Source organism: Polyodon spathula, chromosome 19 (genome assembly GCF_017654505.1).
Source record: "Polyodon spathula isolate WHYD16114869_AA chromosome 19, ASM1765450v1, whole genome shotgun sequence".
Lineage (NCBI taxonomy): Eukaryota > Metazoa > Chordata > Actinopteri > Acipenseriformes > Polyodontidae > Polyodon > Polyodon spathula.
Window position 1 is genome coordinate 29,153,706 of NC_054552.1, and position 23,464 is coordinate 29,177,169.

The window sequence follows — 23,464 nt, forward strand, 5'->3', positions numbered from 1 at the left end:
TATATATATATATATATATATATATATATATATATATATATATATATATATATAATGTGGCCCTTTCTGTTCATTACACAGAATATCCCAAGGCATGTCCAAATGGAAAGGCTCAGGCTGTATATTATTCAAGCTATCTGCTTCAATCTCGATGCAAGATAAGGGGTCAATGTTATTGGTCAGTTTCGATAACTATCTTGATATACTGATGCTATAATTTGACTTATAACTATAGTGGTCTGTTTGAAGCTGTAGTTTCTGGCAATGGTTGGACTTTATGTTCTACAGCACTATTGTACAGTGTCACATGTTGTTGTGTCTACTGTCTTTGTAAAAATGTATATACCAGCTTCTAACTGACAGCGCTGATACCACAGAAATGCAATAAAAATTGTTCAAGAGTTCCTTCTTTGGTTTTTACTCGCTGATGTATGATATCATGCAAATGTTAACCCTTTGTGAGAAAGACAGTTGGCCCTGTTTTAAAGTATATATACACAGTAAAGAAATAACTAAGTGCTGCTAGTTTTATAATACTGATGTGTTCTTTTTTACTATCAGAAATAATAACTGGGGCAAATGAGTTACAACACTGAAGGTAGGCAGCTTTCCCTGCACACTATGAGAATAGACAATAGCCAATCATAGGCTCTGTATGCATTATTCTAATACAAGTGGCTTATATAGATCAGTATTGCTTTTACATTTGAATGGGTTGAATACATATATATATATATATATATATATATATATCTATTATATATATATATATATATGATAATTATGATTTTTTCGCAAATGAACCTCCCTTACTATTGAAATAACACATGTGTACAATTGTACAAAAAAAAAAAAAACAAAAAAAAAACAGCAGCAAAACTGAAACAAAATGACAAAGATGTTAATTTTTAATACTGCAGAAAAATAGTTGCAATAATACAAATTTACACATTATAGATAAGTTAATGAAATATTATCCATTGTTTAAGAAATACATTTCTTACATTCATGAAAATTAATACTGTACATTTAGAACATTATGAGTTCAGCTTTGCCAGACAGTCCTTAGCGAAAAAAAAATAAAAGCTCTACATATGTTTTACTGTTTAATAACACAGTATGATTATTTGCCATTATTTTATACAACCACAGTCTAGATTTATGTTAGCAGTATTAGTATGTTCTATTTTAAAGAATAAAGATGAACAGTATTACAATTTTATGGCAGCTTTGTTATACAATCTAGATAATCTAAAAAATACTTTTTAAGTTAAAAATTATAAACAACAAAGATAATATCAACCCAAGCAAACTAGTTCAATCTCAGAACAAACGCGAGATATTCCACGACTAAAATGGAAAACGCCTTTAATCATTAGTACGCTTAGGGATGTGTGTCTTTATGTTGGCTATATAAAAAAATAGAAGAACTTTCAATCAAATTATATATAAGGTAAACATAACACTAAAAATACTTTCAGAAACTTTAGCCATACTGTAGTTAGTTAAAATTCTCACAAATGCATTAATACGCTTTAAAATAACAAATTATTTTGTCAAGTGAAGTTGAGTGAAAGTGGCAGCATGTAAATGCTACTGCTTATATACCAGGACATACTGTGTTATTATAGAGACCACAGCAACCACTAAAGTAATTGTATCCCACTTCAGACCATACTCCCTCAAAACTGGCTGTTCCGTTTCCAAGGATAACGGTGCTGCAAGAAGAGGGTTCGGTATTTAGAGGCTGACACAGTACAAACACACGCGCACAGCTGCTCACAGATACACAAAGAACTGCAAGGTGACAAAGCTTGATCTTACCTTCTAAAGAGCTCTTTACAGCACATAAGGAGGTCTTGGCTGGTGCTATTGAGATGGCTGGTTGCAAGGTAACCTACACAGTCAGGAACATACAGGATCCCTACAGGAAGGAAAAGCATTTATGCATGCAAAAAAAAAAAAGTTGAGTACTATAAAATACTGTGTTCATATACAGCAATCTACTAGAAAACGTTTGCACCGAAGGTTAGGCTATGTAACGAAAGGTACATTATCTAGCTCTAGCAAGGATAGCCACACTGAAGCAATTAATGCTATGGGATCTAAATACCAGGGTTTATTTTAATTTTTTTTTTTTGGTTGGATGTTAGGCTGCTTCAAAGGGACTGGTCATTGGGTTCTGCAGCAAAAGTTAAAAGAGCTTACCTGCCACACTAGCATTAACCAAGGATACACAGGTCCCAGTGAGGAGAGCTCTGATGACAGTATTGGCAATGTCGCTCTTTCTAGAAGGTGCTATGGAGGCTTGGTTAGGAAACACAATTTGAGAAATTCATGAAACTTTAATACAGCTGTGGACTGTGCATGTGCACTAACAATACCAGGTGAACACAGAAATCGTCTTATAGTTAAATTCTTCAGTCAATGCTATAGAACAGACAGATTTTCTTTCTGCAAATAGATTTATTCATGGTGAATGTTTTAAAGCTACAGAATGTAATCCAACTCTTACACAATCCTCCAAGCATGATGCCGACCGAACTGAAGTTAGCAAATCCACACAGCGCGAATGTGCAAATGGTTTCTGTTCTTATCTGTTCGAAATGATGAAAAACATGTCAAAGTTAAAACGGTTTAAGATATGCCAAGTACTGGTCATGTGGTGAATATCTGTAATCTATTAACTCAATTATGTTAATGACAAAAATACTTTACAATGAGACCAGAGGATGATTTCACTTCACCCTACATTTGTCTGAAAAATGTATTATTCTGTCCATTGTAAAAAACATTTAATCCATGAATATAACAGAAACAGCTTATTACTCACAGAAACCCACTGCTTTTGCCCATTAATGTATTCCCCCAAGCCACTGATCCTGTTCCTCTTCAAAACAGAAAGTTTTTCATAGGCTACAAACTCATTCAGGAAGAGTTTAGTGCCTATCAATTCCGCCGCTAAAAAGCAGTCTTCCCAGGATATACCCATCATATATGTCACTGGCATGAAGATATATGAACAAATAAGCTGCAGAAGAGAAAGTCATTTATTTGGTAGACACTGCATAACTTTGACGGACAGTTTAATAAGATGCTGTGGTTGCTCCATTTTGAAACTGGAGCAATTAGTTACCGGCCCTTTTAACAGACATCGCATTCTAAGTGATTCCATTAATAATCCTTGGAAAAGATTATCTTCAAGTGCTAAGCAACAGCTCTGCTGATGTATAATAACAGCCCACAGGCTTAATGCAATAGGGTTTAAGAATATATTCAAGTAAAACCTTCTGCTACTAGTGCAGGTACCTGCGTTTAAATAAGCTCAAAATATCTTGCATGTCATAATAAACAAGTGTACCTGGAATGACAATTCAGGGTAATCAACCATTCCTCCAAGCCAGTGGAGGGCAGCATTGATAAACTCCAGAACTGCCAGAAACGCAATCAAGTTGGCAGCAATGTTTGCTACCAGGCCGATAGAATCCGAAGCACCATTGCTAGCAGCCTCCAGGATGTTCTGCTGCTCTCTGAGAGAAAGAAATAGTTTCAGGATTTCTGACAAGATTCGTGAACATTTTACTCAGAACAAAGCAGAAACCCTAACCTTTTTTTTTTTTTAAATCTTTGAAAAAAGTTTCTAAACCTAGTGAAATAATCCCTCAGCTGTGAGCAACTCATTTATAATCCTGACGTTATAGTCAGTGAAAATTGCAAAACTAAATTGTATTTATTAATCAGCTATGCTTTAGTAATTTTGGTCCTCATTACCTATTTGCTTTATTTTACGCCATAGAAAGCATATCTGTAGGAGGACAGATACATAGCTGTACTATAGTTGTGGCCACCAGGTGGCAGCCTAGCCTAAAGATAAAATGCTAGGGATCACTAATTCTCTTGAAAGCTTCATGGAATCGGATAGGATGCACATATTTTAAATTTATTTCTGTTATAAACAGAATGATGAGGCACCAGTTTAAAGGCTACCAAGGACATAAACAACCCTTCTACAAATATTGGGACACAGGGAGTTCCTACACTTTTTGTAGGCTATTGGCAGCGTTGGGGACTAATACATTACATATTACGTGTTACTGTAATCTCATTACACCTTTCAGTTTCTTTTTTAGACAGTCAGCGAAATTAGATAACGGATAACATTTTACATGAAAAAAATAGCATAGGACTATGGTTAAAGCAGAACATGGAAATCAGAAAGAGCTTCGACAGTGCAAGTCAAACCTTACATGTCGCATGAACGCACTTTTCACATCCTCTTGCTAGAAAACGGCCTCAGACACTGGTGCATTTTGGTTCAATTTACTGTATGTCAGTTTAACATTGAGGGAAGGAAATCATGTGAGTATGTGGCATTTCAGAAGTGGCAAAAGCTGGCTGCAACAACATACCCACTGTCTATTTTGATTTCATCTTTGTTCATGAACTTGGTCTCCTCTGTCTCGGGGTAGGACAGCTTAGAGAGCGCGAGAGCACAAGGAGCAGCCATCACTGACGCTGCTATCAGTGACGATGCATCAATCTGGAATAGAGAACTGTTACAGAGGCAACAAAAGGAGTACATCCCTAGAGATCTTGTTATCAGGATTTACTGCATTCCATAAACATGCAATGGATCTAGATCCAACGTGCACAAGGAGAGGCAGGAGCTATTAATTATCGTTATAGTGGAGACAATTACTGTTGGGTTTGAGGAGTCACTTCAGTGAGTCCCAATCCAACCTTTGTCTCAAAGGTGTTATGAATAAAATGTGAACACTGTGATTTTGATTTATATATGTGTAAGCCCCAAACTCAACAGAAAAGGATCGCCCTTGATAACACTTAAATAGTTACTGAGTTACCCCAAATGAAATGTATGCTCCAAGTACACTGCCCGCTATGGTAGCAAAGCCTCCAGTCATCACAGCATGGATCTCAGATTTGGTCATGTCTGGTAAATAGGGCCGTATCAACAGTGGTGCCTCAGTCTTTACAAGGAAACGAGAGAAAAAAAAAAAAAAACAAGAACACTTTGTTTAAAAAATGTTTCTTACTTTGTTTCCTGAGACAAATCAAACTCCTTCAGAGTCTACTGATAAGGACCTACATTCAAATTCAGAGGTGGGAAAATAAGTCATGCCCCTTCCTAGCATGTATTTGTCCATAATAAGTGGATCTACAGTAATTTAATTGGACAAAATCTAATGGGTTTTTTATGTTAAAAAAAAAAACTCAAGCAAAACACAGAAGTTTTACTTTTTTTGAAGGTCTTAAATTTAGACTCTTTTAATGGTGATCTTGATATGAAGGCATACCTGTCCCACAAATATATTTCCTGCAACACTGAGGGTCTCTGTGGGTGAGGTTCCCATAGTCACCTGCATCAGCCACGCAATCTGCATGACGAAAACAATACATTCAGTGCTAACATAAATGACCAGCATGAAAGTGTAACCAGTTGCAATGGCTTCAAACATTCAGCTCAATAGCACATGTCTCCCTTACACATACATCTAGTATATAATAATAATCTTGCTATGAATGTTTTACCTTGATAATCAGCCACTGCATCACTCCCACATAATACAGAACAGACATGACACAGCTGAAGAAAATCACTATGGGCAAAGCCTGAGTAAACAAAAAGACAACAGCTTTATCACATAGGAGTGTACAGTTATACAGCAACAGTGCAAACATGCAGGCAGTAAAATCACATTTAACACATTTTGGAAATAAACTTCAGACACTACAGCATGCTATTATGTTCAAATGATATTTACGACAATGTTAAACTGGTTGAAAATTAAACTGGTATAATTAAGATGCATCCAAATAGATGAAAAACAAAACAAGACGAGCACCAACCTGAAAGGCAAATGCCTGGGTTATCAGGGCTTCTCCAAAAACAAATCCTGATCCAGCTTTCGTGTAATCAAGGAATAGGGGGGGGGGGGGGGGGGGGTGGGTAACACAACATACAATGAAGGTTATTAAGTCAAACTGAACCCTTTCTGGACAGGGTTAATATTGATGTAGAAGTACCTGTATTTGTTTTCCAAGCCAGTTGAAGGCCTCATATCCTGGGCCTGTCCTAATGATAAACAGGCCAAGTGCAAACTGCAGGCCTAGGCCCCAAAACACTGCGCGCCATGACACCTGGAGGACAGAACATCGACAGCCTTGTGTGAAAAAGACTTGACATAAATAACATTGCTTCTCTACAACATTGGCGCTTGTTAAAACTAAACTCCATGCCTACAGAAAAATATAACGATAGTTTGTGTGTGTGTGTGTCTTCAGCCCTTAACAGTACAGTGGTATGGGTGTATGAAATGGCCAGTATAAGTGCATTCAGTGGTGACAGGTATTTATTTCTCACCGCAGAGTGTTTTGTGGAGCAGAGGAATAAGATAATTACAAACATGAGGACCCCACCAAAGGAAGTTAGCTGTTCGGGCCTTTTCGAGGTGTCCAGGGCAATCCATGTCACCAACAAACCCAAAATAACCAAGATGAATATCCTGAAAGGGAAAAACTGCAGATATTTAATGTCTGATATAAAGTGTTACAAAGAAGGGCTTGAATCATTAAGTGATCATTTTAAACTTGTTTTATGTACTGAATTATTATATAAATATAATCTAGCTAAATGTAGCATATTAATGCTGCAGTACATCTTTGTAAGACAGAACTAATGCCTACCATTTCATCCATTTCATGTTGGCCTTGAAACATTTTCTTGCAGGTAGAAAGCACTCTACTATTCTGTCTCCTAGGAGCTTCTTCACAAACTCATAGCCAGTGAAAACAGTAACCACAACAGTTATAACCACGAGGGCGAGAGCACGATGAAAATTCAGGATGCAGGCAGCAATAAAAAAACTCAGGTAGCCTGGAAAACACAGAGAAATACAAGGAGCAAAAGAAAAGAAGTCAATGTGAACTTGCGACCCCTGCAACAGGAGCATGATTGAGAATGGACAAGTACTCTGTTTTAATCAATGGTTCAAGTCTGGTTCACACGCTTGTAGTACATGGTGTTTTCAGTTAAAATGAACTACTGTATGTAACAAGCAAGAAAAAAAAAACCTTTACTGATATTAAGTTTATCTCCTTTACCAAAAATGTGGCTCAACTGAATTACCTTTATTTTTGGGGAAAGGGTTCTGGGAAATTAGTATAAAATTGGCGATATTTATTTTTTAGTGGATCATCAAAACATTTGTGATTGAATTGAACTGGGCACGATGAAGAGCATTGTACCCTACCAAGCTGCCAGCTAAGTAGTCAGGCTCAATTACTAATGAAATGCTGTTCTGACCACCACATACTTATTACAGGAGTACACTAAGTTTCTAATGCCCATTCGGTGCAATATACATTAGTTAAATTAGCATTGATTAAATCACTTGTGCTTAAGACCAGGAAATTTACACAAATATTTTCGTTATCTCAAATGATATCATGCAAATAATTTATCTGTATACCAAACCTGCAAGCAGCACCACAGCTCCAATTGTTTTAATCGCTTTGGAATGAGCTTGGCAAAACCTCTTTGTTCTGGTAAAGGGTTGTGCAATCTTTCTGATAACAGAACAAAAAACAAACTGTTTAATGAAAAAGTCGATTTTCAAAGTTTGCTTAAATGTTTCATTCAATTGTTCTGCCAGTAGTTTGATCCCAAAACAACCAACTGCCTTCTGGGTCTATCTTTGTCAGAAATTCTAACAGCACTTGAAGAAAAGGTTATTTCAGGATTCCTGTTAGTTTTAAGTGACATCAAAATATACAATGACATTCTTCGGGCATAGTTCAAACCTTTCCAAAACACATCATTCTGCTTTAATGTGACGGACATTCCAGTAAACTCACTTTTGATGCACACCAATAACAAGGCGATTGTAAAGTAAATAAGAGCTAAGAAAAACAAAATTATTTACCATGAAGGTCATTATTATTTAAAGATCTGAATCCTTCAGTGAATTGTCACAGTCTTTAAAGTTAAGTCATAATACCCCACCCACTAAAAGAAAACTCTGTTTGAGCTTTTGGGCTAGAAAAATAAATGTATAATTGAATAGAGTTTAACACATCACAATCTGCTACCACAATTTCTGATTGATGTTACCTCTGTGATTTAAACAAACTGTGGTTATTAAAAGCTCTAATAAACAACATATTGACCCAAAAGATAGAAATGTATGTGCACCCTTCTATTACCTTTAAACCTAACATCCCTATATGAGTGCTGTGCACCTCTAATCAGTCAATATCACACCCACTCTTTATACAGAATGTGTTTACTTTTCTTCTTCAGTACCTTGCAAATGAATGCCTTCCGTGTGCAGGGGTTTTATTCAGCCCATCGACCACAAATTCACCCTACAAAGCAGGGTTCATTATTACAAAACCAGGGGAAAAACTAAACAAATGCTTGCTTACAAAACCTTTTTTTTTTTTTTATTTGAAATGCTATTTTATTTGTATTTATTTTACCTCTTTCTCAAATCCAGCGTTCTGTATGCTTCTCCCACTGCCATTGTTAGCTCTGTGATTTAAACAGAAAGCATGGTAATCAAACGCCTTGATGAACCAAGAATAATACTTTAATAAGATACTGACCCAAAACATTGGAATGTTTGTATATCAAACTGGTAGGGCTGTTTTTTCTTTATGGGAATTAATATGGTATAAAAATAGGTATTTCAAGATATTCTACGATTAAACATAATATTTATTAAAGGAAAAAAAATGGCCACATTCAAAATCAATATTTATCTCAAGATATATTATAGAACTAATGTCCCTAAATATTTAAATACTTATCTGAAATTCAAGTAAATGCTAAATTGTAGAATATTTGGGTTTTTTTTAGGTCTAACTTTTGAAGACATTTTCACCATCCGTGAACTTCAAAGTAAATAAAAACATAAATGGAAAAATAACAACAGAAACATGAAATGTCTATTTGTAATGGAGCGAACTTCAGCAGAAATATTTACAGCTGATGTCTTAAAGAAATATTTGATGCTGCTGATGACAGTTTAAAGAAATCATGCAGCTCTATGCATTGTGTTCAGCCATTTACCGGAAGCAAATGTTTGCTGTATTTATTTGTAAGTGATAAAAATATGTATATATTTTCAGAAATGGGAATTTTAACGGGGAACTACACTTTACATGGCAATGGGTAAATTTAATGGAAATTGTGAAATCTTTGATAACTGAAAAAAAATACATCTTAGTAACAGGTCGTTTTCAAGAAAGGGAAATTGCTTATTATTGGACACTAAATATGCGTTAATTGTCTACAACCCCCGGGCTCTAACTCTTTATAAAGAATATTATGGAATTTCTTCTTCAGTAGGCCTACCTTACAAATGAAGGGTTTGTATTTGTAGGAGTTTCATTCATCCCATTGTCCACACTCTCATCCTTTAAAACAGATCAGCACAGTCAGTATTACAAAACTCAAGAGAAAGAAAAACTACTAATGTTTAGTTACAAAACTTTTGTATTTTTTAAATTTTTTTTTTTTTTTTTACCTCTTTCGCAAATCCAGTGTTGTCTCTGCCGCTCCCACCGGCGTTGCTAAATGATGTTGTTTTCAGCTCTTCCATCGCTAAGCCTTTGTTTGCTAGGTAAATTAATGACATATTTATATAATCAGGTGGCATACCTCATCTTCAATACACAGCATACTTGATACTCAGCAACTGCTGTATTTCCGTGAGAAATCACAGTGGCACGAAGTCAAACCTTGGTATCTTTTTCTAAAAGGGAATCAGAGCGCTTTCCAAGGAGGTGAACCGAACGCAGTGATTTTAAGAATGTTTAAGGACACCCCAAATGTTAAAATCCAATTCAATTCTCCCCTTAAACCTACTTACCAAACATATCCTTTCGAAATAAGTAGTAAGGGATACATTTATATCAGCAACGTATTTTCTTAGTAACAATCTTTAACCATATATAGTTTTTTTTTTTTTTTTTTTATTTCATTTAGAGCACAATGTTCTGGTTGCTGATTATATGTTCCATCAAGAGGACTAGTTTAAGAGGTTCTTATCTAGCTATGTATGTGGCAATATACAAAAAAAAAAAAAAAAAAAAAACTATACAACCACTATAACTGTAATCTATTATAATAAGATATTTTGTCATACTATAAAAAGTCGACATTAGCAAGAGTCAAGCAGTGTCAAAACCATTGGCTACATTTCCAGAATTAGCAGCAACATTTTACGTAACTTTTACGGTTAACAAACTTATAGCAAGTTATCACAACAATACAGTAAAAGAGTTACATGTAAATGACAGGTAGATGACAGTTACAACAATTACAAAGTAGCCTGTCCTCAAATGAGGACAATGGCACTTATAGATTAAACCAGATTTATTGCTTATAATTGTTGACCAATATGTAGTTGCCCTGTTTTTTTTTTTTTTTTTTTTTTACTAAACTCCACAAAGTCTGTGGGACTTACCAATAAAGCCTTAAAGAGCAAGTCACTGTACTGACAACATCTGCAGATGCTATGAACACATAATATTTATTTTCTGGTCTATATATGTGTCATGAGATCTGCCAGATGGTTGCAGTACAGTGACTTTGCTCTTTAAGGCTATTGGTTTAATTCCCCCCGATTTTCTTGCTTTTCTGTGCGACGGTCACATTGAAGCAGAGTTACTCTGGGTTAAACAGTGGGACCATGTGACTGCTACAACCATGACAATTATTAACAAAGCAAAGCTGTTTTACCCTGATGAAACAAGTCAATTATTACAATGTATTACACTTACAGTATGGGAAACTATCTACAATGTGCTGTAGGTTATATTCATACCAGTGTCTCGACTGTCTTTGAAGCAGAAAGCTATTTCTGTGGGCTACCCACACTACCAAATTGAGTATCACTCAGTCAGCTATCTCCCCACTCAATTGCCAACAAGTTTCAAAATCAATTCACTGATATAATCTGCCATTCTCATAGTGATCCAAAAAAATTAGTGATAATCTCTAACTGCAAACTAATCAGAAGATTGAGAAACAGTAAAATTAGAAATAATTTGAAAATACAATTGATAAATGTGAAGAAAATAAATTGGATAGCTATAACGTGATGATGGCTTTAAACACATAATATATAAACCAAAAACTAAAACAATGAACACAAAATAGTGTTAATAAACAGATTGTATCCTAAGAATATTTAAGAAATATATCATTTAACTTTGAATTTATCATAAGCACATACGATTTAAAATAAACACATACAATTATATTATTGATAGAATAATTGGCCTATGTAATCATGTTTTAATCACATAAACTTACTTTAATATATTTTAAACTTCTTACCAAACCTCTACAGCTATCTAATGGAACTGGAATCGAATGGTGAAATGATTGATCTTCCTGATGCTGTGTTTCAGAGATATTGTTAATTCACATAAAACCATTTCAGACACAGCTAATACCCAGCCCTAAAAGTACAATGTATTTAACATGATGCATTTATAACAAAGCAGACATGCTAATCAATCACTTACTCGTTGGCTGTCTCCCTTGTGTAATAGAGCAGCAAATCCAGCAGGCTTTCTAGATATGGAGTACACTTTGTCCTCCTCATTGAAACCAAGACCTCAGAAAGGATAATGTGTTATTAATGAACAACCAGTTGCAAGTATTTAAAAGGCAACTGGCTTTTTATACTGCCCTCTTTTCTGTAAATGTGGATACGTTACTGATAACAGTGAAAAAAAAAATTCTCAGTATCTTCAAAGTGTAGTGAATGAGAGTAATACAAATAATGTCAAAATTGCCAAATAGCCAAAGAAACAACTATGATAGCATGTTATACACATTCCTACCATTAAAAACCTACACAGAATTATCAGACCTTTTCTGTTTCTGTGTTTCTTAAGTTTGCTCCTACTAGTCTTGCATGCTGTTGAAATGCATGCATTGCACCTGCAAAGGCATACTCTCAAAATAGTTTAGCCCTGTTACTGTTACTTTAGAGAGGTCATCTTTTGCTAAGTTTAGGTAGGTGACTTACACAGCCTGTTGTTTGATGATATTTCATGCGTACCTGTTTCACCCTATTGTACGTGCAGAAATGTCAATTTCCAGCCACTTCTAAAACCTGAAGCTTTGGTTTGGAAAATTGACCACAAGAAGTGTGCAGTTATCAATTTTGTCCACTCTGAAATATTTTACAAATGCGAAGATAAGAAATAGAAAAGGGAGAATCTATTAGAAATCCAACTACAAGGCTGTAAATGGTATGTTGTCAATTGTACTGTCATGACTTAACATAATGTTGTAAAAAAATGCTAAATTATGAACTGTGACAGAGACAGAATGATTCTTGCTGTTAAATCTCCCTCCCGACCTGTGAGGGCGCTGTGTAAATGGAACAGAGTGCCCTGAACTGGGTGGCCAGACAATTCATTCCCAGGGTTAGGTGGGAGTCGGCCATCTAGAAAGGGGGCGGAGCTACGGTACACCAGGTCACCGACCCGGAAGAGAAGCGATGTGGCAGCCACGGATTGGAGGAGCATTTGCAATCGTTAACCAAGGGGGTGTGATTGACGGTGCATAAGGGGACGTAGCGAGGTGATCTGTTCCTTTGTATGGTTAACGCTGAACCGGAAGGAGAACGTAAGTGTTATCGTGAGTGTTTTGTTTGTTTTGTTTTGTCCAAAATCTACTTGTTTGTTGTTATTAGAAAGCTAACACGATCCGGAGCTGTCGCTACAGGCCAGCACAAAATGGACAACATTGCACTTGTTCATGATAAATTGTTTTTTCACCACGAACACTACAGCACTCACTTTGGACTTGACCGTGTTTGTGTTAACTGTGCATGTTTAAATACCATGTTTATTGTTTTGGGACTGAACCCATGGATTCAACTGAGCAATACACATTGTTGTGCATTACCAGTTCTCATTATTCTTTACTGTTGTCATCAGACTTTGGATTATAAATAAACCATCATTTCACCAGAACTTTGTTGTTTGTCATTGTGTTGAGCAGCTGCATCACCTCTACACCTGGGCACTGCAGACCACTTTGCCACATGAACTTGCTGTATTTGTGATATCTTCAGCCATGGTAGAGTTCTTACTTAGACACAGTTGCATGGATTTGTATATGAAACCAGAGTATACCCAAGCATAGAGCCCATTCGTCTGTAAATACAGTTGTACAGTACTATATAATGGCACAATCAGGCACAGGGGCTTATATCAACTAGTATTAAAAGCAGGAAAGAGTAAAGAGCAAAGATAGTGCATTTGCATACTGATGCAATTTAATTGCTGGTCAAAGTTCAACGAAACTTCAGGGAACAGGAATTTTCTGAATCATCTTAATCAGATGGTAATCAGAGACCCACTAATCTGTAAATAATTTCCTTACTTGGTGTCTTGTAAGCAGCACGTCAGCAATGAGCAGTGATGTAACACCAATAAATACTGACTCTTGAATAATAATGTGAATTTCAGTGTTTGCAGGCATACAGAATGAAAGACTTTAAAGTAGATGTAGCCCTATCCAGATGTAGTATTTATCTGTTCTCCATAGTTGTGGTTTATAGTAGATCAAAAAGAGTAGATTGTTTTTTTTTATGAACTGTATGCCATAGAGCTATATTGCATTTTTAGCAGAGCGCTGAACACACATTTGCTTAGAAGCTTTTCAATACACTGGATATTTGTTGAAGGTGTGCCAGTATATAAATGGAGAAGCTTCCTGTGGCAAAGTGGCTGCTGATTGTGAACAGGTGCAGAGGTGATGCAGTGCAGGAGTAATCACAGACAATTGTAATCCAGTTTGGAAAGGTTTATTTTCTCTTTTGATCTGGGTCTGGTGACCAAAAGAATAAGCTCCGGCAATACACAACAATGTGTACTACACAGAACTAATACCAACAGGTTTACAGCCCAAATAATAGCACTTTATCCGCCCCACAATACTAAACACGGTCACCAGTCTGGGGTCCTGTGTATTAGTGCTTGTGGTGGGCGATAACAGGTATATTTTGTGACTGTGCTGTTCCGGCTTGTGCTGGCCCAAAGCGATAGATCCGGATACATGTTAGCTGTCTGGTGATCAACAAACAAGACAATTACTAACAACACGAAAAACAAACAAACACTCACAGATATTTCAAGTACGCTTTTCTCTGCGTCTCACACGATCCTTCCAATTTATAACACAAAACCAAGCTAAGGAAAACATTTACGATTCTCCGGCCCTTTTATGCTATCACGCATGACCCCTTGGTAAATGATTGCAGCTGTCTCTATTGCCTGCAGCTGCTACCTCGTTTACCGTTCGGGTCAATACGTTCCTGCAACGGAGTTTCGCCTTCTTCCAAGCTGACAGACTTCCCAGCCCAGAAAATGAACTGTCAAGGCGGCCTGTCCAAAGTCTTCCCCTTTCGCTACTTAGCGCCCTCACAGGTCAGGAGGGAGATTTACAACCAGAACTCATTATATTTCTGTAACACTTCCCTATTCTGTTTGTAACTGTAGTTTATTTACTGGCTGTTTATTTTTTGTTAATGGTTACTTCATATACAGTAACCTGTTTATAAACAACTAAAATCAGACCCCTTCATCAAGCATCAGACCCCTTCTTCGGTCAAGTCGTTAAAAATTAGGTTACTATTGTTTAAAGATGCTTTTAAAAGATGTTGCTGTAGTAATGTTTCGCGAATGAGACCAGATTTTATTTTATTATATATTCACTATGCTGCCAATATTTTGACTTCTTCACTTGTTATTTTTGTATTATTTTAATTAAGGATATGAAAATATTTCAAATAAGTTTTGCTATTTCAGGTTTTCCACTCCATCTTATTCATTAATTCTACCTGACACACGCATCCACAATGTTTAGAATTCACATCCTAGCCTTTTAATTAATGGATGTGAATTGTTTTTTACTGCTGAATTTAATATACTATGCCCTGTATATAATATATTATGCATTATTCATCACTATTTCGCAAAGTGCTTTGTGATGGTGGTCCACTATGAAAGGCGCTGTATAGAATAAATATTGATTGATTGATTGAACCGCTATCTTTGCTGCAGGTCACATGGTCTGATTGCAGCTACACTATTGGAGTGAGCCTGAACTACAACACTTCACGTAATGTAGTACCAGGAATGGGTAAGGTGTATTTTTATAAGCAGAAATAGTCATATTTTATTTGAAAAAAACGTAACTTGAAGTCAAGGCTGCTCGGTTGCATTATAACCTCTTGGTTTGAGCCTGAGCTTGAAAAAGCCATGCACATATTTACTGATAGAAGCAGCACTGTGCTTTTGTCCTCTATCCACATTTTTTATTATTATTAAGCAGTCTTATTATCTCAAAACCAAATGAATCTCTCTCTCTCTCTCTCTCTCTCTCTCTCTCTCTCTCTCTATTTCTCTATTTATTGCCAGTGGATAGATCATGGAGCCCTTTGAGATCCAACAAAATGGACTGAATTGCTTTAAGACAACATTAAACCATCACACTATTCTTAGTAATGGCTGAGCACAGGTTTATAGGAGATAAACACAACTTTGCTTAACCAGGAAAAAAGTGATTTATTCGCTTCGGGTGTAATCATTTACAGTTTAATTAGTGCCCTTAATGTATTTGAATGTCTTTTAATGATTCATTAAGGTTAATGTGTAAAAAGCCACTTTGAGTGCCTTTTATCTTTTTTCAATAAACAAGCCATAACATTTATCTAATCACTGTAGTGCTTTACAGTGAAAAACATTTTAAACATTAAAAATATTAAATACAAATAAAATATTACATATAATCCATGATCCCACCCTTATAAAAGTTTACTCTAGTAAAATGGCACAGTATTGTTGTAGTTTTCTCATGCTTTTTCCATGGTTATACTATGCATATACCATAGTTAACCCTGGTTTGCCATGTTGTGAATATGCTTTACCATAGCTCTGTGGGCTTTATGTTGCTTATTATTATTATTATTATTATTATTATTATTATTATTATTATTATTATTTGTTTATTTAGCAGATGCCTTTATCCGAGGCAACTTACAAAGACTAGGGTGTGTGAACTATGCATCAGCTGCAGAGTCATTTACAGCAACGTCTCACCCGACAGAGTACAAGGAGTGTCACAATGAGTAACCTGGACTTTGAACCAGGGACCTCCTGTTTACAAGCCTATTTCTTTAGGCTTTAACTACATGCTTTCACCCTGTTTGATTACACTTTGCTGTGCTTTTAAATTTGGAACTTTTTATAAGGGCAGACATTGAGACATGGTCTATTTCATATGTACAATACACACAACGGCCCTTGTGAACAATACATAGCATGAAATAAAATTGTAAGATTGGTATTCTAAGGCATTCTAGTCTGGGAAACCCTACAAATTACAAACCAATGAATCTTTCTCTTCAGACTTTGTCTCCTTTCTACCTCAATCTGACACACAACCAAAGGACTTTTGACTTCCATGCACAATTTGCCAGCAATTAACCTAAATGATGAGTTTTATGAGCAGGAGACCTTGACTTTGTACACAGCTGCAGAACTCTGTTCACTCTATGGACCCCTGTGCATCCAATCACAATACAAGGAGCTTCCAGGTGCATATGTCCATCTTGTGTGCTGACCTACAGCCATTTGCTTTGGTAACTTATAACACAAGCAAACTCAATACAAAGATGGCAGTGCTTTGAGTGTGAAAATAAAGCAGTTTCTGACCCTTAACTCGACTCCTGCTGGATTCTGCACACTTTGCTAGGAGAGAAGATTCTGTCTCACAGCCTCATTTTCCCACTGTAGAGGGTAAAGTTAATGCTTTTTTGTTTTGTTTTTAAGTGACTTTAGGTACCTCATGTTAAAGATGCTAATATGTGGTGACTTCCTGTAACGTGTTACGTATGTGGGTCGTCACTGTATAACACACAGCATTGGGTGTTGACACACCGCACAGTCACACAGGTTTAATTACAGCACTGGGCCCAGCAATGGGAGCCCCAATGTCAGATTTAATAAAGAAAACAAAACAAAGCTCAAATTAAAAGATTGCCACTCAAGGCGAGCACTCATTAAAAGAGACATCCCCGCCCTAGGAATTTACACAACGTTATCCTCACTATAATGGTTGAGATCAACAGTTTGGAAAAACAAAGTTAGGAGTAGGCGGGCCAGAAACATTTTATTCTGCACATTTTTAAGTTATATTACGTAATGTTAGTATCTTGAACAAGACTTGCAAATGTTACCATATGAATAGTACTTTAATAATAGAACAGTGTGAGAATTTAATGGAGTATCATTACAAACATTTTAAAATGTTTGTGACAACAATATTAACTGTATATTATAATACAGTCAGCACTCGGCTCTCCGTTACCCAGATACAAGTCAGTCGTGTTTTACCGCCCTTGTATTAAGAGTAAAATCAATCACCATTATATATATACAAAATGAATGCACCTACCCATCACACAGGATTTCTGACACCAGTTTTCTGACACAAATCCCGTCTCTTCAGTGTTATAATTTATCTGAATATCTGTCACAGCCCGAGTGTTTGTGTAGGGTCGCAAAATGAAGTGCAGAGATGTCAGAGACAATCAATCGCCACCGATTGTTGCATCAAAGGTTTATTGCAGTGGTCATCAAAATACAGAGCGCTCCGGAGAATAACAGTCACTTCATCAGTAACCAATGTATTCTACCGGGGTAAAGCATGCACATGGGTTATATAGTTTCTACATAAATTCCCTTGCTCCTATCAGGATTTGACACACCTAACACTAACCCACCCCCCTTCATTACATTTGTTATATTCATTTCAGAAACCAGTTAAGATTAAGCAAGCATTTTTTGGTTAAGCAAACATAGCACTTCTCTTTCTCCCCTCCCTTTGTCCCTGGTCATCTGACTCTGACTCAACCATTCTGTCCTTTCTTTTACCTTCTTCATATTGCAAAACTGCACCCCAATGATCGTTGGTTGATTCTGTTATTCTGTTTGGTTCCTTCAGTCCCCCCTTATGGTCCATGACCATAGGTCAGACTTAATCTTCGGGTCCCCGCCAGAGGTTACTAGCTAATATTAGTAGCACAGAGTCGGGTACCCATTGATAAGTGACGCCGATCGGATGTCACACACCAATGGGTTTGGTTTAGCTGCACAATTTGCTCAAACCCCCGTAACGGGTGTACTATCGCCCTCAATGATAGATTAGTTGTGTTCATGCGAGCATTACAAGTACATACAACAATTCCTTTAACTTGAATACAGCATTCAATACTAAACATACTACCATTACCTACCCATCCTATATTATTAAGGCTATAGACATGGTTTCCCTCTGGCATCCCCAACGTTTGCACCCGACGCAACGCCTGATGTTGTATCGGTGTCTCCGAAGGGATCATAATTTGGTAAGTAACACTGAATATCTGTCTGGAGTCTCTGTTTGGGCGGGTGAGTACAGCGTCCCATATGTCAGCCGCCCATTCAATTCCGAGGCCTCCTTTTTTAATTCTGTAAAGATGATCTGTGTGAGATAGGGAGCCTATTATTTAATAGATCCGTTATATCATGATTAACATGTGCCATCATGAGGGTCCCCTTTCTATAACATCTCTCTTCATGTTGTGTAACAGTTACATCTGTCATTACGGCCGTAATTAAGTCCTTGAAAACTTTCACCACTAATTTAATAGCACCAGCATTATAATGTACCCTTTGAGCATTATACCAGTTTGTCCCATCATTCTGCTGTTTCTGAAACTCAGCATTCACATTATTCATAGTGGACTGAGCTGCCCCAAACCAACCTGCTGCTTCAGATAGAATTTCTCGCTTGCTCTGTTTAGGGATATCAGTGGACTGCTAAGTACTCTGTTTAGTGCATCTTTCATTTGGTCTGTGAATATCTTAGTCAGAGATAAGAAACCAGAACAATGGGTCTGTAACAATTCTAATGAGTAATCACAATGCACTGTGACTCAGTGCCAAACCACCTCCTCAATGAACCCTAATGGTTTCCCCACCTCTATGAGCCCATGTGGTGAAGGGGTGAAGGTCTGGGGACAGGGGAGGTGTCATTGCGGGGTGTAAAGACGTCATTACAGTATTGGTCAAGGGGATAAGGTCGTTCTGCCCCTAGGTATGGAGGCACAACCTATTTTTTCTCCCGGTTGCATGTGTTGTCCCCCTCCATTACATTTGTTATATTCATTTCAGAAACCAGTTAAGATTAAGCAAGCATTTTTTGGTTAAGCAAACATAGCACTTCTCCTTCTACCCTTCTTCTGTCCCTGGTCATCTGACTCTGATTCAACCTAAGGGTGTGATGAAACATTCTGTCCTTTCTTTCACCTTTCGGGGATTGATCTAGTGAGTCAAGACAAAACACTTTATGGTTATACATTCAACACAAAACATTTCATGGTTATGCCTTCGTTCCAGAGAATCCATATCCTCTCGCTGCTCTGTCTGTTGAGGGGAGGCCTGAGACCTCCTTGACCTGTGGGTAGCAAATGCGTTCACATACAAGCTGAGCTACCCGATCGCCGGCTCTTATTTCAAAAGGGCTCGGCCCCAGTATTTTGGACAAGGATACCTACATTTCCGGTATAGTCGGCATCCACTACGCCGGCCCCTATGCATATGCCATGCTTAACTGCTAAGCCGGAATGAGGGGCAAACCTGGCATAGCACCCTGGTGGTACTTTTATTTGTATATCTGTCAAAACGTGGCTTTGACTTCCTGGAGGCACCAGGTAGTCATACGCGCTGTATAAATCAAGGCCAGCTGCCAAGTACCCCTCAGGGATCAATTTGACCACTTCGAGAACATCCGCTTCTGCGGTTAGACACACCACCTTTTGTGGGAGTGGCTCGTGTGTCAATCGTTTTTGGTAGAGCTTTGTCTGGGTTTTGTGTACCCATTGCCCTTGGTTTTGTTTTTGGATGCATACACAATGTATAGTGTGTGTTTTCACTGTGATTTGGAGATGAAAATCCTTATTTGGACTGGGTATGCCTAGTGCAGGGGCCTCACTGATCTTTTGTTTCAGGTCATTGAACCCCTGCTCTGCTTCCTCAGTCCACTCAATAGCTTCATATTTCTCGGGTGTGTCTTTTAGTAGTGAGTACATAGGTCCTGCTGCTACAGCATAGTCCTGTATGTATTCCCTGACGTAATTAATGGAGTGTGAGAGGGAAGGATGAGACGTACATTACATCTAACTCTAAAATGTTTTGCTCATGCGTTTTAGCATGATACATTTCGACTAACGCGGATTGCGAACCAATTACAAATTCCACCGGTTCAGTTCTAAATGCTATTTGCGTACCTCCATTGACTCCTTCGATTACTACAAACTCCTTTGTTACCGTGATTGGCAGATTCCAGCCCCAGTATCAACTAACATTTTACATGGGTGGCCTCTTACCTCCGCGTCTTTTCATCCCCATCATCATTACCTCCCCCCTTTGCTCCGATCGAGACCACCGCACGTCACTCCCCTATCTGAGCCTGCAGCCGTCACAACATTCCTACGTATTCACTGTAATCTCCTTGCAGTTCTTCTGTCATTTTAGACTTTCCTGTAGCCACTGCCACTTTCCAACACATCATCTTTAAGTATCAATATGGCCACAATTAAAGCATTGCTTAAAATCGTATTCATTCTAAACTTGGTGTAATTTCGCAGCTGTGAGCTGTGCCTTTGACATCTACTATTAACACTTCTCTGCTGCTGGACAACTGCCCAGGCACCTTATCTGCATATTGCCTGCTCTCTGGCAACACGCCCAGAATCTTATCTTGCACTGCTTCTTTGAGCTAAACTTCTAGCTTCCAGTCCTATTGCATCGCTGTTGCGAGCCATATTTTATTTGAACCCACTCTCTTATATCAACTCTTAACTAAAGCTTTCCGTTCTCACACTGTGACAGATTCTGTCCCTTTTCACAGTCTGAGCTGCACTCGGCTGTTTCGGGAACACAGTTTACGTGTTCCCACTCATACTTATGCAAAGGTCACATAGTGTTAAACATCTGCCTTTTGTTTATCTTTTGCTTAAACAAAACCAATCTAACCCAAGCAATTTATTAATAAAATTATCATACTAAACTGACTTCTTACCAATATAATTTTCCAATATGACAAGTTACTCTACTTGGTGGATTTTATTAATGGTTTGTTTTCCTTTGTACCTTAAATTTACACATTGTTGGTGCGCTCATGGACTTTAACTAGGGTTTTATGCCAATACCCTCATCCGCCCCACTTCGTGACAGTTTGTGTAACAGGTTTTTCCTATTAACAGGTTGTCCTAACTCACAAATAGGTCAACATGTAATAGCCAACAGACAAACATATATTAAATACTTATGTAACACCCAGTTCAGAGACTCCACATTATGCTCAACTGTTGCTACTTAAAATACCACTATAGTTTTACGTGTATGGTATAATCTTCACAACCATACAGCTTGCTAGCATGGGCGGCCACAAACACAATACAACATAAACACAATACAACTGTCCTTTACAACACACAAACGAGTATCTGTCACGAAAATATTTTTAATGTTCTCGTCTAGATCCCTTATTTTGTTTCAGGTTGAGTCCCTGACTTATACTATCATTGCGTTATACCTGATTTATTAATGTCTCAGTTACCACATTAATCTAGTTATCATCACCTCTCCTGTTAGAAGCTCCATAAAAAATTAATTGTGACCAACATAAACAAAAAATTGCGTATATGTGCAAATAAAACCAGTTAATACTAGTAACTTTGGTGCTTCATTAAACCAAGTGTTCTCCATTCAAGAAAACTCTATCTCCCTGTTTAGTTCAATACAAATTAAACAATCATCAATATGCAAACTCTTGAAAATAAACATTGATTTAATTCTGCATTTTAGAAACCAAATATTATTCTACCTGCCATTGTCTGGCTTTCCACTCTAAATAACCCCAATCTATTTCGTCCTTTCTTCTCCCCTTGATTTTACATGAAGATCGGATTCTGCATGCTTACTCTTAGCCAACGCCCTTTTGGTACCGTATCAAGTCCTTTGTTCCTTTTTGAAACCATTCAGTCTGTTTGTGGTCTGGGCTGTCTGGTTGCCAACCTTTTCTTTTTTAGTGCTTTCTTCCTGCTGTCTGCCCATTTTTCTGACTGAGGCTTTGAACTTGTCATTTTAACTACGGTCCTATGACACTAATACCACCCTGATGTATCTCGCCAGCAAAAATGCTTTTAGATTTTCACCCTCTGAGCTATATACCAACTATTAATGTAATGGGGGCCAACCACCCCACTACTAGACGGCTACCAACTACTAATGTAGTGGGGGCCAACCACCCCGCTACTAGAAGGTTTTTACCTGACAACCTAACTATGCAGTGATGGCGCCTTCAGACACACACTCACCTGCCTAGTTACAACCAGATGAACACACTCAATGCCTTTTTACTCATTATACCTACGCAACTTCACAACCCACAGGTTTTTGGATTCCAGTTCACCCGCTACGCACTCAAACGGTATCGCTTACCCCAGACATCTAATCAAGAGTCCGCACACCAACAGAAGCGCAAAGAACATCCTGGAATCCTGCCGACAACGCCAATTTGTAGGGTCGCAAAACGAAGTGCAGAGATGTCAGAGACAAACAATCGCCACCAATTGTTGCATCAAAGGTTTATTGCAGTGGTCATCGAAATACAGAGCGCTCCGGAAAATAACAGTCACTTCATCAGTAACCAGTATATTCTACCGGGGTAAAGCATGCACATGGGTTATATAGTTTCTACATAAATTCCCTTGCTCCTATCAAGATTTGACACCCCTAACCCTAACCCACCCCCCTCCATTACATTTGTTATATTCATTTCAGAAACCAGTTAAGATTAAGCAAGCATTTTTTGGTTAAGCAAACATAGCACTTCTCCTTCTCCCCTCCCTCTGTCCCTGGTCATCTGACTCTGATTCAACCTAAGGGTGTGATGAAACATTCTGTCCTTTCTTTCACCTTTCACAAGTTCTTCATATTGCAAAACTACACCCCAATGATCATTGGTTGATTCTGTTATTCTGTTTGGTTCCTTCATTTGTTTTTTATTTTATTTATTTTTTTTATTTTGTAAATCTCTCTAATGCCAAATCAGTCTGTCTTATATTTTGCAGTTACACAGCTCTTGCTCCAGTTTCACCTGACGAAAACGCAGCCAAAACAAAGCGAACAAGACAAGCTAGGATAATGTAACAGTTAATCAGTAAACAGTTTTAGATACTGTGATGTATTTTTTTTTTTCAATCTGTGATCTTTTGTTACTTTTGTGCCTTTTCATTTCAGGGTGAACTGTGACATTATTTGGGCCGTTGAGCATTACATTCTGCTATTTTGAACACTGACT

At 37.5% G+C, this 23,464-nt stretch overlaps 1 protein-coding gene across 1 annotated transcript; it reads right to left on the reverse strand.

Moving 5' to 3' along the window:
- Nucleotides 1-906: 906 nt before the first annotated feature.
- Nucleotides 907-22,366, reverse strand: LOC121294362 (sodium/nucleoside cotransporter 1-like). The gene is made up of 20 exons (XM_041217988.1): nucleotides 21,986-22,366; nucleotides 9,549-9,640; nucleotides 9,377-9,438; nucleotides 8,500-8,551; nucleotides 8,324-8,385; nucleotides 7,496-7,587; nucleotides 6,706-6,895; nucleotides 6,383-6,524; nucleotides 6,045-6,159; nucleotides 5,869-5,945; nucleotides 5,551-5,631; nucleotides 5,316-5,396; nucleotides 4,863-4,988; nucleotides 4,410-4,540; nucleotides 3,362-3,530; nucleotides 2,834-3,031; nucleotides 2,516-2,597; nucleotides 2,209-2,307; nucleotides 1,825-1,924; nucleotides 907-1,718 (listed from the first exon to the last, which is right to left on the reverse strand). The coding sequence occupies exons 1-20, from the start codon at nucleotides 21,990-21,992 to the stop codon at nucleotides 1,601-1,603; spliced, it is 2,076 nt and encodes a 691-aa protein (XP_041073922.1). The 5' UTR covers nucleotides 21,993-22,366; the 3' UTR covers nucleotides 907-1,600.
- Between the last annotated feature and the right edge of the window lie 1,098 nt (nucleotides 22,367-23,464).